General features: G+C 34.3%; 2 protein-coding genes across 4 annotated transcripts; one reads left to right on the top strand and one right to left on the bottom strand.

The window, feature by feature from the left end:
• Positions 1-3198: 3198 nt before the first annotated feature.
• On the top strand, positions 3199-10383 carry LOC131929274 (sarcalumenin-like). Its single transcript, XM_059285349.1, has 5 exons — positions 3199-3302; positions 3671-3787; positions 5426-5550; positions 9104-9328; positions 9658-10383. Exons 1-5 carry the CDS (start codon positions 3203-3205, stop codon positions 10309-10311), a joined length of 1221 nt encoding a protein of 406 aa, XP_059141332.1. The 5' UTR covers positions 3199-3202; the 3' UTR covers positions 10312-10383.
• Positions 10384-10916: 533 nt separating this feature from the next.
• Positions 10917-15958, bottom strand: LOC131929275 (hsc70-interacting protein). 3 transcript variants are annotated; one of them, XM_059285352.1, is made up of 10 exons: positions 15898-15958; positions 14986-15130; positions 14514-14770; positions 14306-14390; positions 14108-14218; positions 13820-13922; positions 13516-13632; positions 13282-13339; positions 13072-13148; positions 10917-12650 (listed from the first exon to the last, which is right to left on the bottom strand). In XM_059285352.1, exons 2-10 carry the CDS (start codon positions 15105-15107, stop codon positions 12471-12473), a joined length of 1110 nt encoding a protein of 369 aa, XP_059141335.1. In that variant the 5' UTR covers positions 15108-15130; positions 15898-15958; the 3' UTR covers positions 10917-12470. The 3 variants fall into 3 exon arrangements, with proteins under 3 accessions (XP_059141335.1, XP_059141333.1, XP_059141334.1); XM_059285350.1 differs by having other exon boundaries at positions 13282-13342; XM_059285351.1 differs by lacking the exon at positions 15898-15958 and adding an exon at positions 15637-15655 and having other exon boundaries at positions 13282-13342.
• Between the last annotated feature and the right edge of the window lie 316 nt (positions 15959-16274).

Here is a 16274-nt window from a genome sequence, read left to right on the forward strand (position 1 = left end):
CCTTTATAATCAATTTTAAAAAGATCACATTCTCATTTCAGAGCACGAGCCAAAAAAGAATCGAGCACACATCGACGAAATTCTGAATTTAAAAAATGGATCTCATACAGTTGAGAAGTTTACTGTTCATGGTAATAAAATGGATCTAATATTGTTATGTATTTTATTTTCGTAGAAACAAATTACAGGTCTTGTTAGGGCATAAAGCCAACCCAAGAATGAGAAACTGAAACAACTAAGGGACCTTGCCTCAATAACACAAAAATTTGAATATTTGATTTAGCACTAGCCCCTGTATAAATTATCTCCACACTGACCATCTTTGCTCATAATATACAGGCTTAACATTTCATTTCATTTTTATATTGTCCACCCCATCACTTTCTTTAACATTTTAGAATAAAAAAGTAAAAAAAAAAACGGTTTGTTTTGGTCATTACAAAACATCTTTTGAAATATTTCTGTTTCTTATCCTGTCAACACCTTGATATGTTTTACATTTCAGAATGGAGGGGAAAAAATCTACTCGAATTTCAGTTTATCGCTTAAATTATTCTAGGCTATAATAAGCAGATATTTGTGAGTTATAATATGGGCAGTCTAATGTAATATTTTGTAAAATGAAATTGAGATTTGTCTATCACTTCCGAGCAGTGGCGGATTAAGGGGGTGCTAAGAGGGCTGCAGCCAGGGGCCCCCGATTTTTAGGGGCCCCCAAATTTCCTTATTAAATGATAGTAGATTTCCCTTTAAAGCTAAATTGTTGTTTTTTTTTTTAATTTTTTTAAACTATAAATGCCAATGTATTAATATTCGAGAACACACTTTAGTTTAAATAGCGGTCGAGTTCTGACACATGAGTCTATGATTGACGCCTTTTGAAAAATGCACAGCACTTGAAAGTTATTTAGTCAGATAGCGTCATATTGTGTAGCGAGGTGGTAACAAACATAAAATAATATAAATGTTAGGCATAGGGTCTACATTCTGAATTAGGTCTCACTAGCAAGCATCCAGACAAGCAACATTATTGACCAGCCTTAACAATCAATGAAAAACTACCTGGCCGTTTTTGCTTACCCACTACACTACTAAGAAATGCATGATAGATGCTTTACATTTTTGTCATTAGAAATGATGTTTTGGATATAATTTTTTTAGTTACAGGACAGTGGCGTAGCGAGGTCGGGTGTCACCCGGTGCGGCACTTAATGGTGTCACCCCCCCCCCAGAGGCATAGAGACCCTTCCCAGGGACAAAGTTTCAAGTTTTCGATTTGCACCCCCCCCCCCCCTCAAACTTTCGATTTGCACCCCCCCCCTCGAGTTTTCGATTTGCACCCCCCCTCAAACTTTCGATTTGCACCCCCCCCCCCTCGAGTTTTTCTCTATATATTTTGCTATTTTTTGCCTTGGTGTCACCCCCCTAAATGGTGTCACCCGGTGCGGTCCGCACCCCCCGCCCCCCCCCTCGCTACGCCCCTGTTACAGGATATCCTGATCTAGTTATTTGGATTAAAACTCCTTAGATTAATATCTTTGTTGCCCATCAGGACCTAGTGAGCATAGGGAATATTAGGTTCACATATTTAGTTGTTCTCAGGAAATGAGACATTCTGATCAGCTCATGATTTATGTCTAGCTTCCTTTAGTAGTTTTAAAATTTGAGATTGATCTAGGTACTCGTCTGTGTTTGGTGTTCTTGGATATGAACCTGGGTTTAGAGCTCAGGACTTTTGGGTCAGCAGTCGTGAGTTCTACGCCCTATTGTAAACTCGAAACTTTTAATTAAAAAAAAAATAAATCAAAATATGCCACAAACAGTTAGGCGGCCTAATTCATTAGCTTGTAATTTCGTTGGCGTCAAGATAGATTTATCGTAAGAATATAAGAAATCATCAACTTATGGATCTAAAACTTTAGACAATTGTGGAAAAGTGCGGACGGCGTATAGGTGGAGGTGGGGAGGGCTATGTAGACATCACAATCATTGAATTATACTCTGTATTGTTTATAACAAAAACAAAACTACATAAACAATGTAGGCCTAAAAACAAATACGGCAGTACCCGTGTTATTTTAACCCTACTCAATGGGCAGTTATGTCGCGGCAAAAAGGCCCTATAATAAGGTAACCGACATTTAGGCCTAAATTAGGCCTAGACAGAAACAGGCCAGGGATGGCGTTCTTTAAAGGGCGACTGTGGAAATTCAACTTTCTTGTATGCCTTAAAATGGATGACACCTAAGAGGTTGGAGGTATGGTTTTTTTATGCTTATGCTGTGCTTACTAGTTTTATTTGGGCCTAGTTTAACCTCTGTATGTAATTAATCATTTCTTACATAGAGTGGTTTGAAATTCTCTTTTTTCTTTTCGCGTCTGCATGCAAACAAGTGCCAAAAGTCTTTATCGTCTGTTCTGTAACGACATTATAATATTCTCATGGATATTTATATTTGTTCAATGTTAGTGTGCATTTCCAGCTTTCTCACGCCCAATATAAATTCGTGAATGACTGTTCAATATCTATCGTGACACGGATATACCGGCTGAGTTTGACTCCCATTAGCCAGGGAGGTCAATTCCAACAAACTGGCAAATAGTGGACTGAATCAGTCTCACGAAGGTGTTGGTTTGAAACACTGCATGTTGGTCGCTTATTCATCCGTAGGCTCTATCCAGGCTTTACTTCTCTCACCACCAGCCGCGGGATGTCGTCCTCAGTGTTTCTTCCAGATTTTTTTTCTCCGGGGTGCACTTGGGGGGATGGGCGGACAACAATTTCCCCCCCGAAGAGATGCCTTAAAGAAACTCTGAACATAATTGACTGCTTTTTAAATTAGCAGTTTTGTAAATATCTGTGTCAAATGTTCCTATAAGTTAAAACAATCCATGATTTTCTAAAAATAGTATATATATATATATATATATATATATATATATATATATATATATATATATATATATATATATATATATATATATATATCAGGGGCCCCCCAAAAATGTTAAGCCTGGGGCCCCGCCCAAGCTTAATCCGCCCCTGCTTCCGAGACTACTCGACCTCTACTTGTGGGACGGAGTGGCCTAGAGGTAGAGGGCTAGACTGCTCACCCGAAAGTCTTTATCAGCCCCGAGAGATACCCAGTATAAGCAACATATGAAGTGTCTAAAACAGATTTCTGTTACAGTAGATGCTTCGATGAGCACTTTACAAAATTTGAGTTCAATCTACGAAGGCAATGTGAAACCACTAGAGATGGCGTACAAGTACAGCAATATCTATGAGGAGAGTTTATTAGGTGAGGAATAAATAAAATACACACTCTCACATCATCGTCCCCTTTTAGCATAGATCATGCATAACTTTAGGCTTCAGTTTTAGTACTTCTAGTCTAGATTTTATGTTATTTGCGTTTTTTTTTAATTTGTTGAAATTTTTTCTTATCTGCCATTTTAATTATTGCTCAAGTTAAGCTTTTCTAATGTTTGTTTTTGTCGTGTTAATTTGATCTGGTTCTTGTTAAATATTTCAAAACTTTAAATAAACCGTTTATCCATAATACTGGCGGGTAACAAACAAGCACATTTTGTTTTGACAAACTAATCTTTAACAATACTAAAAGACACGGAGACAAAGTTGATACAAATAGCAACGGTCTGTTCACAGGCATCAATGTCTACACCAAACCAATCCTTCTCCTGATTGGACCATGGAGCACGGGCAAAACCACAATCATCAATTACCTGCTTAACTTGAAAACATCAACATATGCATTACATACAGGTAAGAAAGGGTTACTTATCCAGTTGGCTAATGCTTGGTATCCTAACTTGTCAACAAGCCTCCTTTTATTCATAATTATTTTCATTTAATGCACTAAGAAAAATGGTGAAAAAAATATATAAGAAGAAAATACGTACTATCGTTTATATAACAAGTAACAGTAATGAAATAAACGCTCAGCTTCCAGTAGAAGTATGTAGCTATTACTCTCTATAGCATATAACTTAAGCCGACCAATGCGTCAAGATGTTGATCAGAACCTCGTTGGGTTAGGGATAAATATGATTTATCATCATCATCTTTCCTTTGTGGCCCTTGGGGAGCATAGGGCTGCAACTACACATTTCCAGCGGACTCGGTTTTTGGGCTGCTCCTTTCATCTGTGCCCACGTGAGCCCAGCTGTCTTAGCCTCTTCCTCTACCGTTCTTCTCCATAATTTCTTTGATTTATGGGATGTTGATAAATCATCGTACACAATGTTATACTATACTATCGTCATGTAACACAAAGCCTGATCCGCAGTTCCGAACCATCCCACGACCCTAAAATAAAAACCTGCATACTCCCGTGTAACAACTGTTCCCTTTTATGCGCTCTAGAGAAATGATTCTTAACCTTATTGGAGGTGCCGAACCCTATCGGTTTTATATTCACATTCACCAAACACTTCTTAATAGTTCTATTGTCCACACTGAGTCGTGCGTGTGTCTTGACTTCCGCCGAAAACCCTGACATTGACTCACCGAACCCATGGGGTTCAATCGAACCCATGTTAAGAACCATATAACTGCCTTAACACTCCTGTCTGTCTTTAGCCAAATTTATCAGTCGCCCCCACCCCCTTCCCCAGCATTTGATCCTCTGTCGTCATTTTGCTCTGTATGTTCAACGCCAGGTACTCTTCGGTCGTCCTTTTTTTTTCCTGTTATACATAGTAGTGCTGCCTTTGTTACTGTGACCAAGTAATATGTAAACACAAAGGTCATCTTACTGAAATGCCAATATTATCTCGTCCAGTTGAGGGCCCCACACAGAGGTGCCCATTTCAGCGCCTGGGACACAGAGGCGTAGCGACCCTTCCCGGCGCCCGGGGACAAACTTTTCGATTTGCGACCCCCTCTAGATTTCGATTTGCCCCCCCCCCTCAAACTTTCGATTTGCACCTCCCCTCAAGATTTTGATTTGCACCCCCCCCCTCAAACTTTCGATTTGCACCCCCCTCAACCTTTCAATTTACTTTTTCAACCCATTTTGGCGCCCCCTAAGGTCGGCGCCCGGGGACATATGTCCCCCCCCCCCTCGCTACGCTACTGCTGGGACAAACTCTCAATTTTTCGAATTTAGGAACAGCATGGGGCGCTTTTTACCAGTCCTTTTACCTTATTAACAGTTTTTATTTTGGTATCTCACATTGGTGTAGAAAACAGTCGGTAAAACCATGCAGCAGTCTATTTAAAAAACTGTGTACTCAGTCATGCAGCTCAAAGTGTGCTATTTATTTTATTTATTTTTACCCCGTTTGGCGCCCCCCCCCCGGTCGCCCCCTCCCCTACCTACGACTCTGCCCTCGTGTAATTTAAATCCTCTTTAGTTATCCGACTTTATTAATCTTTATTAATCATAAACTTAACACGTAGGTGCTGAACCCACTACAAGCGAGTTTTATGTTATTCAGCACGGCCCCCAGTATCGGATGTTTAAAGGGATGCAACTCGTTAGCGACCAAAGAACAACATTTGGTTCGTTAGAAAAGTTTGGGCAGGTAGGTATGTTGGTTGAAATTTTTTTTTTATCGGTTGGGGGGGGGGGGGGGGGGGGAGGGGGGTGTAGTGATAAAAGGAGATGCAAGGGTAAATTTTTTTTTGGGTGGGGGATTGTACATCGTTACCGTTTCGACTTAGCAAAAGGCATGATATATTTTATTATTTTACTTTTTACTTTAATTTTAATCAGTGGATTTTGCAATCCTAGTCTCAGTAGCGTACGCAGGGGGGGAGCAGGGGGAGCTGCCGCTCCCCCTCTGGCCATTTTCATCAAAGTGGCGCCTTTTTGGAAACTTTTTAAACTCAAACTTTTAAACAATGATATTTGTTTAAAAAATATTTTTGGTCGGCACATCTATGTAAATCACAAGATTTCTTTTCATGCAGCAATTAAGCATTATTGTACTAGTCTAGTAGTGTCTACGTTTACAACACGTATTAACAGCTGCATCAGTTTGCCATTTTAAAAATAACCATTACGATGCATTGCAATGTTTAAAAAACCTCTACGGTAGTACCACTTGGCAAGAGGGGTGTTAAGTTTAGGGCAACTGTATAATGTATTTACTTACGAATAATTGAATTAGAAAATGTTATACATTAAACTTTACACATAATTACTTTATATATACAGTTTGAATCGTGCGATTAATTTAAAAAAAATTACAATACAGAAACAAATACAACTCATGTGGCACCTTTATTTAAATTTACTTATGAGCAAACTGCGTAGAGGTGGGGACATTTTGACAAGGTCAACAACGTCATCACGATGAAGTAGTAGTATTCTTACAGTTTGGGCGATAGTGATTACGATTACAAATTATATGAAACAGTTACAACCCCCCCCCTCCCCCACGGACCCTTCTGTAAAAAAATATTGTCATAATACCACTGCTACTTATTTAAATCTATTTCTGTAATATATATTTGTGTAGTATATATTTGTATAATATATACGTATGTTTAGAACAGGCATCTAAAAACTGGCGCTATGTTCACTCTGAGTTGGTTATCCCGCCCCCTCACACACACACACCTCACCACCACAATTGTGTAGAGCGACATTAATGTCACACCTAGGTATACACTGGGTTGGATCATTGACCTAAAGTGAACGGACAGTGGTGAATGAAGGTGAACCCCCCCCCCCCCCCAACCCACCCCGAACTGATCTGTTAAGTACATGTAGAAAAACTCGTAATGATGTACCAAAGTACCATGCCGCCAGAAAATTAGCTTTTTAAACGTAAAACTCTGTGAATATTGTTTTTGCAATTACCAGTAAAAATGTGTATGATCAATACAGTGATCTAACCCATACCAATCACTATGTTAAAAAATGATCTTTAAAGAACACTAAGAAGCAGTAGTTAATTAGTAGTTAATTAAAAATATATGATCTGAACTAAAACACCTATAATGCTATATTTAGTTAAATGTAGGCTATTTATCCGAATGTTTTTCCATTATATCGAAAAGCATGGTTTAATACCAACTCTGATTTTAAAAACTTTCAATATGCTGTATTTATGATGAAATTATATTAAATTCTGATTACAGACAAAAAGATTTTGTAAACACGAATAGTGTTAAATAATTTCATTATATTCTAAAGTAATTATTTATTTGTTTTGACATTTATAATTAAATGTGTAGATATATACATATTTATATTAAGAGAGTGATTATTTCCCCTATTTCACTTGTCTTAAATAATTTCCCAGGAATTATTATGTAAGAAATTTTTTAGCGCAATTTCCATTCTGGAGAATTGCGTTTATTAACCCGTCATTTCTTGATGTATGGATGGATGGATGGAAGTGTGTCCGCAGCTTTAAGTCGTATCTCCTCCTCAACGAAGCAATATCGATGACTAGTTCCAAAGCAATTATGTTAAGCAAGTTACGAGGATGAACATAGGCCATAAAAATTCCGGGTTTCTTTCATGGATTTCCCGAAAAAGCCAAAAAACCTCGAAAAAAAGCAGTTTTTGGCCCATATCTCGGCAACCAGACCACTTAGCGACTTGAAACATGTACCAATCGATTCTTACCATAATTTAGAACAATATTGCCGAAGAAAGTTTTCAAAAATATCCTTTCGTTCGGTCACAAAAATTTTTTTGAATTAATTAAAATTTTGACCGAATTAGTAGGCATTTTTTCCAACCACACCACACTCGTCATCACGTTCAATAGCTGCGCCATCACGTTCAATGGCTGCGTCATGACGTTCAGTAGCTAGGCGCGCAATGGTTTTTAGTCATGTAACTCTATTGTAAATAAAACATGTAAAATACTGGAAAAAAAATTAATAAAAAACGTTTTAATAACTAACCAATGGTTTTACTAACCCTGCTCTTGATTTACGCTACGACAGAGCTATTTTTAGATAACATAAGGAAATTGCGCTTAAATGTCACTAGACTTTTTAATTAACTTGTTTTTACAAGAATTACAAAAAAGATTGTGTTACGTTCATTGTTTTTGGCTGTAGTGTGTGTATATATATATATATTTTTTTGTTTAGATTGATACAGTTTTTGTTTTGTCGGCCTACATTGTGTGTTAATTTATTTTACATCATAGCGAAGTAATGACATACAGCTAGTAATTATATATGTATATAATTTATGTATTTATGTATATATGTATATATGTATATATGTATATATGTATATATGTATATATATATATATATATATATATATATATATATATATATATATATATATATATATATATATATATATATATATATATGTATATATATATATATATATATATAATACACGTATACAGAACGTGTTAAAAGTTCGGCGCCTTTTTTTGCTCTTTTCGCTCCCCCTACAACGAAAACCTGGATACGCCTCTGCCTAGTCTGGATTTAATAGTTTATAATAATAATATTTAAAAAAGTTATTTGATATCTTAGACACTAGGCCTACTATTATACACATTATTTCTCTGATATATATTACTTTATTAAAAAAAAGTTCAAATATTTTGGAGGTGGGTGTAATGTGACATCATCTTTTTAAAAGGGGGGGGGGGAGAGACAGAGGGTGGAGACTTCAAGGGATAAGACGTTTAGCGACAGGGTGGGAAAAGATTTATATTTATAAGTTACAGACTAGAAGCACACCAAATTTTTTTTTAGCCCAGCCAGTGATAAAAGTTAAAGTATCTTTACTGCTTGAACTACTCTTTCTGCTTTAAAACTTAAGGTGGGGGAGGGGTGAGGTCGACGAAGAAGTCATACGCGGTTGTTTTACTTTATCCACCGCAACTCCCCACTTGAAGCCTACGTAAGCTTGCGAGTATATAATATATATATATATATATATATATATATATATATATATATATATATATATATATATATATATATATATATATATATATATATATATATATATATATCGCGCGGTGGGGGGGGGGGGGTATAAATATTGCAAATCTACTTCAGAAAAAGAATTAATACTTTTTTTTGTGTTAAGCATTGCCTCTAGTAGTAAAACTAAAAACTTTCTAATGTTTTTGACCACAGGATTTCCTGGAGCACCTTAAAGGAGTAGAAGTTCCATCACCATTACTGGAACAAATAACAATCGTTGACACTCCCGGCATCATGGAGAATAAGAAACAGCAGAGGAGGAGCTACCCGTTCTCTGATGTGCTGCAGTGGTTCATACAAAGTGCTAGCATCATCTTCCTTGTCTTTGACCCTACCAAGTTAGAAATGGGGGCTGAGCTGGAGCATGTATATTCTTTGGTAATTGTTTTTTTCAGTTTTATGCAGGGCAGGCATTGGCTAATTTCGTTTTCTATGTAATTTTCAGTTTTAAGTTGGTCTAGTGGTTGGGTGCGAAAGTAATATTCCAATTATAAAAAAAATAAAGGAAAAATATTGGGCAAGTTTTCTATCATCTGTCCTTACCAATAACCAAATTTTGCTCTTAATTAAGTTAAATGGGACATAAATTTTTTCAGTGGTTTACAGCAAAAAAAGTCCAATACCCATTTAAAAAAAAAAAGTCCATTATGATACTACCAAAAGATGCTGTATTTAAGAAGTCTTTCCTTTTTTTTTATACTTTTCAGCTTAAGGGACACGACAGCAAAGTCAGGATGCTCCTAAACAAAGCAGACACTGTGTCCCAGCAGGAGCTGATGAAGGTGCATGGGACTTTATTCTGGGGACTTGCTTCGTTCACACACACCCCGGAGCCTCCCAGGATCTATGTGGGTTCATTCTGGTTGAACACAATCCACACTCACCCCCTTGCTCAATTTTTTTTAGATGAGGAGAAATTATTACTTCAAGATTTAAATCAAGTTATTGAGAATCAAATTGAAAACAAAATAGCTTTTGTGCGAAGTCATGCTATCAAAGTGCGATTGCATGCATTGACCATCGACTCGTTTCTGCAGGTATATTATGAGAAAAGAAGTCGCTTATTTTACGACAACGTGCTGTATTCTAATATTATTGAAGAGCCTGAGAAAAACAATGTGTTTTTAAAACTACTAGAGCACAGCTACGTCAGTAAATTTGATTTGCCCAATAAGAAAAAGTACGCAAACTTCTTTAAAACGAACCCTTTACTTGAATTTCAATTACTACAAAACCGTTTATGCCAATTATTACCTTGTCCATTAAATAATATAGATGAAGCCATTGACAAACTTTTACCTCAGCTTCTCAACCGGTTTAAAACAAGAACCAATGGTTTTTGCATAAATGAAAATTGCTAATATTATCTTTCAAATATTCTGCAATTAAAAATAATGAACAAAAGTGATAATTTTTTTACTGTTTCAAGTTTAAAATCTTTAAAAAAGAATTGTTTTAGATTAATAAATGATTTAAACCTTAGCCAACAGCTGTTTCATTTTTTAGGAGATAATTCAAGAGACAAATATTTCTAGTATAGAAAAAAACTTGTTCAATTAACGGCTAATAGGTTGTCAATTGATGATGTCCAGAGGCATAGGTAGACTAGAGGATGTAGGATCCACCCATACAAACACCCCTGTTCAAATGTATATATTTTGTATGTAGGAAAATGGTTTTTATTAGGGATTCTTTCCTGGAAGACCCACTAATGATAACTAAGACTATTATTACTGGTCTAAACCAAAATTTCTGTAACCTACTACTTAAATGTTTTTTAAACTTTTAAAATTACGACTTTTATATCAAGCAGTTTTATTTTGCCCAGGCCTACATAAAATATAAAGAAAAATTAATTTGGACATGAACAAGTTGACAAGAATCCTTCCATTTAATATAGCTGAAGATTAAATTAAAAATGTGTTCTTTTTATAGAAAGCTTTGAATAGCAAAACTGCAAATAAAACAAGTAGTTTTTTTTTAATCTTTTCTTAAAGATGGATTTAATGAATGTTTAAAATAACAAATTCACATATAAAAACATGAATACAATGTAGTAAAAATCAATTGTGAAATATTAACATATTTTATATTTAATAGTGTTAGATCTACTTAAAAAAAAGAATGCCATTGGTATATAAAGCGGAAAAGGGCAATTATTCTTTTTAAAAATGTCAAAACGACTTTTTCAAAACCTCAACAAAAAAAAATGGCTTGCATTAATAGTTTTGCCTAACACAATGCTCTCGGATAACTAAACATGGTCAGCAGAACAAAAGATAAATATTGATAATTTAATTTACCTAAGCAATTGACTTAACTGTGTGAAGAATTTGAATCTTTATCCATTACTCCCTTTATATTGCTTGGCAAATAAGGCAGTGGGCATTAATTAAAAAATAAAACTATGGTTAAATGCAATAACATAAGGAAGGTATTACATCAAATTTAATTTAAATACACAACACTAAAACACCTTTCCTACAAGATTACAACTCATATAATTATCCCAGTTTATAAAAGAAAGATAAATTGATTTGGATTTGACAAAGATTATGGGGAAGATTACAATTATTTTTAAAAATACAAATGGTTTTGCAAAATAATAAAATAAATCATGTGAAATCTGGATTTAAAGAAATATGAGAAAGTGGCATCCTTTTGTATAAAAAAAAAGGTAAGGATTAGTAAGGTTTGTGGAACAGGTATATAAAAAACTATATATATCCATGATGTTTATGACTAATTTCTACATTTCAAAAATTTAAAACTAGTACAAAATTGTACTGTTTGCAGAGGTGAAGAGTGAAAGTTCTTAAGTAAAAAAATTCATCTAAATATCAAGTTTGATTTGAAAACGTATAAAGAAATCATTTCTATGACAAGTCAAATTAGTAACAAAATTTAAAATTATCCAACAGCAGCAATTTTAAGAAATCACAAAAGATACCCCTGCCTCTCTTCTAATATATCTGCCTTTTGTAAATGGTCATAGTTGAAGCTAAGAAATAGTTTTAGAAATATACAAATATAATGAATGGTATTGATTGACTGTATGTAACTTTTTCAAATCTGAGAACATACACATATTCACTTTAATTACGTTGTACCATTTCAAAAATTAAAAACAAAAACATGCTATTTTTTGTTAGCAATACATTCACTTCCTGTTTCGCAGCCATAAAAAACTGCATATACCCTAGCAACACTCAGTGAAGTTTGTCATATAAACATATCCATTATTAATATAAATACTTTATCATTCCATTTATTCAAGGCTAGCAAACATAAATTAGAAAGAAAAAACTAATGATAAAATTGAACAAGCAAAGAAATTGAAAAGAACAAAAAAAAAATCTTGAAATGATCATTACCTACTCTCCCATTATTATTTACCTAAAGAAAGTAATGAATTATCTGTGATGACAGAGGAGTGAACTGGTTATTTATACAATCTACCATACAAAATTTCTTGATCTCTCCTTCAATTATTTACTAAAAAACAACAACACGCGACACATCACACAGTTCCTGCACCAGGGAACGCCCCTGGAAAACCTTTCCCAGGACCCCCCTCACCGCTGCCAAACTTGGTTGCCATTTTGTTGATAACTGCCTGCACTTTGGGATTGTTCTGGTACTTGGAGATATTGGCTGGGTTCATGGCCACATCCTGGAAAGCTTGAGCAACTTCTGGGTCCTAGAAAGGTTTACGTAGAAGAAAACAACAACCACATTAACTACTTATAAAGAAAGAAATTTAAGTGAAAATATTTAATTAAACAACGTATTGAAGTTTAAAGAATTGAAAATTTTAAAAGTTTTAAACACTTCAATAAAAACACTTTTTCAAACAACACTGAAGAGCATTTTATATATATAGACATTAAAATAGGTTGACACCAATAACTGGCTAAAATTTCATTATACTATATATCTAAACCCCATACGTTTACATCAAAATTATTTTACTTTTAAAACTAAGAGTATACAGCGGATCTATAATCTGATTTTCTTTTTGTGCATTCAATTTTTTAAATAAAATGAAATGCTTAAAAACAGGCCACTTGCTGTTACATTTAGATTATATACAATAACCTTTCTGCCACCAGTTAATTTACCTGGAAAGCAGTTAACAGCTCAGGATCTTGGAGCAACTGAGAGAGTCCAGGCATTCCTGGCATACCTCCTGCTGAACCTAGGATTAGAAAGCAGGTGATTATATAGTTATAAAAGTAACTGACAAAAAGACTTTTATTTTAGAGAAAATGTACAAGATTTAAATAAATTCAAATGACAGCAAATGCAAGTATATTAAAAAAAATTCTTACCAGGGAATGCCCCTGGAAAACCAGCAAATCCGCCATCTGCATCACTATGTGCATTCTGCTGCTTAAAACAAAATCAATATATACAAAGTTATTAAAATAACGTAGCTTGCGTAGATTAAAAAAAAAAGCAAAGTGTTTTGTCAAGTAATTTAGCCCTGCCCCACTATTTAACTACAATGTTTGTAAAATAGTTTAAGATTTAAAATCATTGGGTGTAAAACATTCTGATCTTACCTCTTTCATTCGTTCATACTCTTCACGTGATTTTTTAATCCTGTCTCTTCTTTTTTTCAATTCTTTTTCCTCCCTTATTCTCTCATATTTTCGTTTGTGCTCCATTATTTTCTTGGCCTGGTTTAAATTAAAATATGAAACAACTTTTAAATACATCCATGTAAACCAAAACTAAACTGAAATAAAATAAGGACAAATATTACGTTAAATATTACCATCCTTATTACAGTGCATACAGTATATATCTGTGGCTTACCTAATCAATGTACTTATTATAAGAATATTTGTAAACTGTTCAACTTACATTAGGTGTGACCTCATGCAGCCATACATTAGCATCATCATCATAATCTAGTTTGCAGGCTAAAGTTAAATCATGATAAGATTCCTCCCACTGACCAAGCAACCTATAAAAATACATTTTTAAATTACATAAATGATTTGATTCTGCAAAACAACTAAGAAAAACAGAATATTTAACTGAATACTGTTACCGTCATAAAGGTTTAAGTCTTTAAATTTACATTTTCCCATTAAAAAGTAGTAATTACAGTATTTTAATAAACATATTAGTATACAACTTTGGTATTACCTGTAAGCCCTTCCTCTCCATTTGTAACCTTGAGCAGAATCAGCATTGAGCTCAATTGCTTTAGTACAGTCATGAATTGCTTTCTTTGGTTTGTTCAATTTAATAAAAATTCTGAAATTCATAATAATTTTATTATTAATTAAAATTAAATAACATATTGTTTTCTTTAAAAAAATGTTTTCAAAACAGATTACATACGTTGCCCTTTTCGCATACAGAAGTGCAGATGATGGATTCAGTTTGATTGCCTCTGTTAATTGCTCGATAGCATCTTCATATCTACCTATTAGATAAAAAGTATGACTATTATTTTGAATCTGCAGAAAAAAAATAACAATAGGCGGCTAAAAAATAATTTACTTGAGATTTTCGATCAGAGAAAAAAGAAATGAATGGTTCAACATGCCTTCAGCGGCAGCATCCAAAGCTGCGGAGCGTTTGTCATTAGCCTCATCAATCATTTCATCAGTCACCTCTACAGTGTCATCACCATAAACAGGCATGTCTTCATCATTGTCCTCTATGACACCTTCATTGCCAAGTTCAATATCACTTTCCACATCTTCTTCCTCTTCCTCCTCTTCTTCCTCTTGTGGTGGCTGTGGTTTTGGTACATCTCTTGGCGGTTCTGCCTGTTTACGAGGTGGAATTGTGGCACCCAAACTATCAATTTTTAAAGAAAGTAGATGTATTAAGAAAGTTTCAACATATTGTAGAATTAAATAGTAGATCTAGTTAAATTTATTTAACATTATTTAAAAAACCAAACACAATAAAACCATAACATATACTCTGTAATCAAACTATAGTATATTTCATCTAGCCTATATTAATTTGGCGTAATGGTTTTTATAGGCCTAAAGTTAAAAAATACATACCTCTCCAGATAACTTTTGTAAAATCCAAGTTCAGGAAGATAAAGCAAATCACTATTTGATTTGCAAAGTGTAACAAATTGTTTCAGCATTTGAAGCTGATCATCTGGTATAACAGAGCCCATTGTTGTTTTACTTTACCAATAATCTAAGAAAGAAGAATATGCTTTGAACTAAATGTAAACATGGGACTATAAACTATAATGAATAATGCTCTCCATTTCAGCAAAAAGTTAAAATTATTTTTTATAGGCCTACTACTACTTACTACTTAGATTTATGCTGATTTACATAGATCTAGGTCCAAGACCATAGGCCTATGGTCAAAACTAAATTGTCTGCAGACGCTAGATCTAATCCTAATAAATATTTTAGGAACTAGATATCTAGATCTAGAATCTCTAGATCTAGATCTAGATTCTATCAGTATTCTCTACTGTAGCTGAACTCCTGTGCTAGTGTTATAGACTGTTACTCTGTTAGAGTACTCTCTACACTTAGTCTACACTCTACGAGATCTAGATCTTGTACTACAGTACTAGGTAACTATAGTTAGAGATCTTTATTAACAATTTAACCGTACTTCTACTTCACCTAGATCTATATCTAAACTACAGGTCTAGATCTAGATCTAGATCTAGACTCTTTTTTTACTACACTACGGACTTCAGGCACCAACACCGCACGGTCACACCAGCCACACGTTTTTTTGTTGACAGTCTCTCTTCTCAACTTTACTAGTCCAATACTAGAGCTAGATTTCTAAATCTTGATTATAGACCTATTTTTATTTAAATTTCTAGATTTTTATCTCTGTGCATTTCGATGATACAAAATAAAGCATTTGAAAAAGGTTCTAGCATTTTGCAAATAGAAGTAAGCCGAAAAGTAAACAACCAAAAAGTAAAAACTTACGTAGAATATTCTGGACAACGGGATCCCCAAAATTTCACTGCAATGTGTATTGTGAAGATAGCTAAAAAGCGGTGGGCATGGTTAAATAAAAATTCGAATACAAGTAAATAAATGTCAAGATTTCGATACTTATATCTGTTTATTTTTCAATAGGAAAGTAGTCCATTAGTATTTAATTTAGAACAAACTTCTTTTCAAAAATAAAAGTATAATTTTGTCTTCAAACATTACTTGCCTCATAGTTCGATAACATGTTGAATAAACGTATACTGGACTATTATTGATATAATGGGAAAAATAATTTTTTATAATCGATTACAAAATAATATATTTGTCCATTTTTGACCTTGACCTAGGCCTAACTGGCGATAAAATAC

Source organism: Physella acuta, unplaced genomic scaffold, assembly GCF_028476545.2.
Source record: "Physella acuta isolate Inbredline_101_S28 unplaced genomic scaffold, ASM2847654v3 ptg001602l, whole genome shotgun sequence".
Classification (NCBI taxonomy): domain Eukaryota; kingdom Metazoa; phylum Mollusca; class Gastropoda; family Physidae; genus Physella; species Physella acuta.

Coding starts and splice junctions, on each gene's coding strand:
- LOC131929274 (XM_059285349.1), top strand. CDS start 3,203: ATGAGCACTTTACAAAATTTGAGTTCAATCTACGAAGGCAATGTGAAA. Junction 5,551..9,103: donor CGTTAGAAAAGTTTGGGCAG/GTAGGTATGTTG, acceptor TTTTGACCACAG/GATTTCCTGGAGCACCTTAA. Junction 9,329..9,657: donor TGGAGCATGTATATTCTTTG/GTAATTGTTTTT, acceptor TATACTTTTCAG/CTTAAGGGACACGACAGCAA.
- LOC131929275 (XM_059285350.1), bottom strand. CDS start 15,107: ATGGGCTCTGTTATACCAGATGATCAGCTTCAAATGCTGAAACAATTT. Junction 14,391..14,513: donor TTTGGATGCTGCCGCTGAAG/GCATGTTGAACC, acceptor TTTATCTAATAG/GTAGATATGAAGATGCTATC. Junction 13,149..13,281: donor TTTTCCAGGGGCATTCCCTG/GTAAGAATTTTT, acceptor TTCTAATCCTAG/GTTCAGCAGGAGGTATGCCA.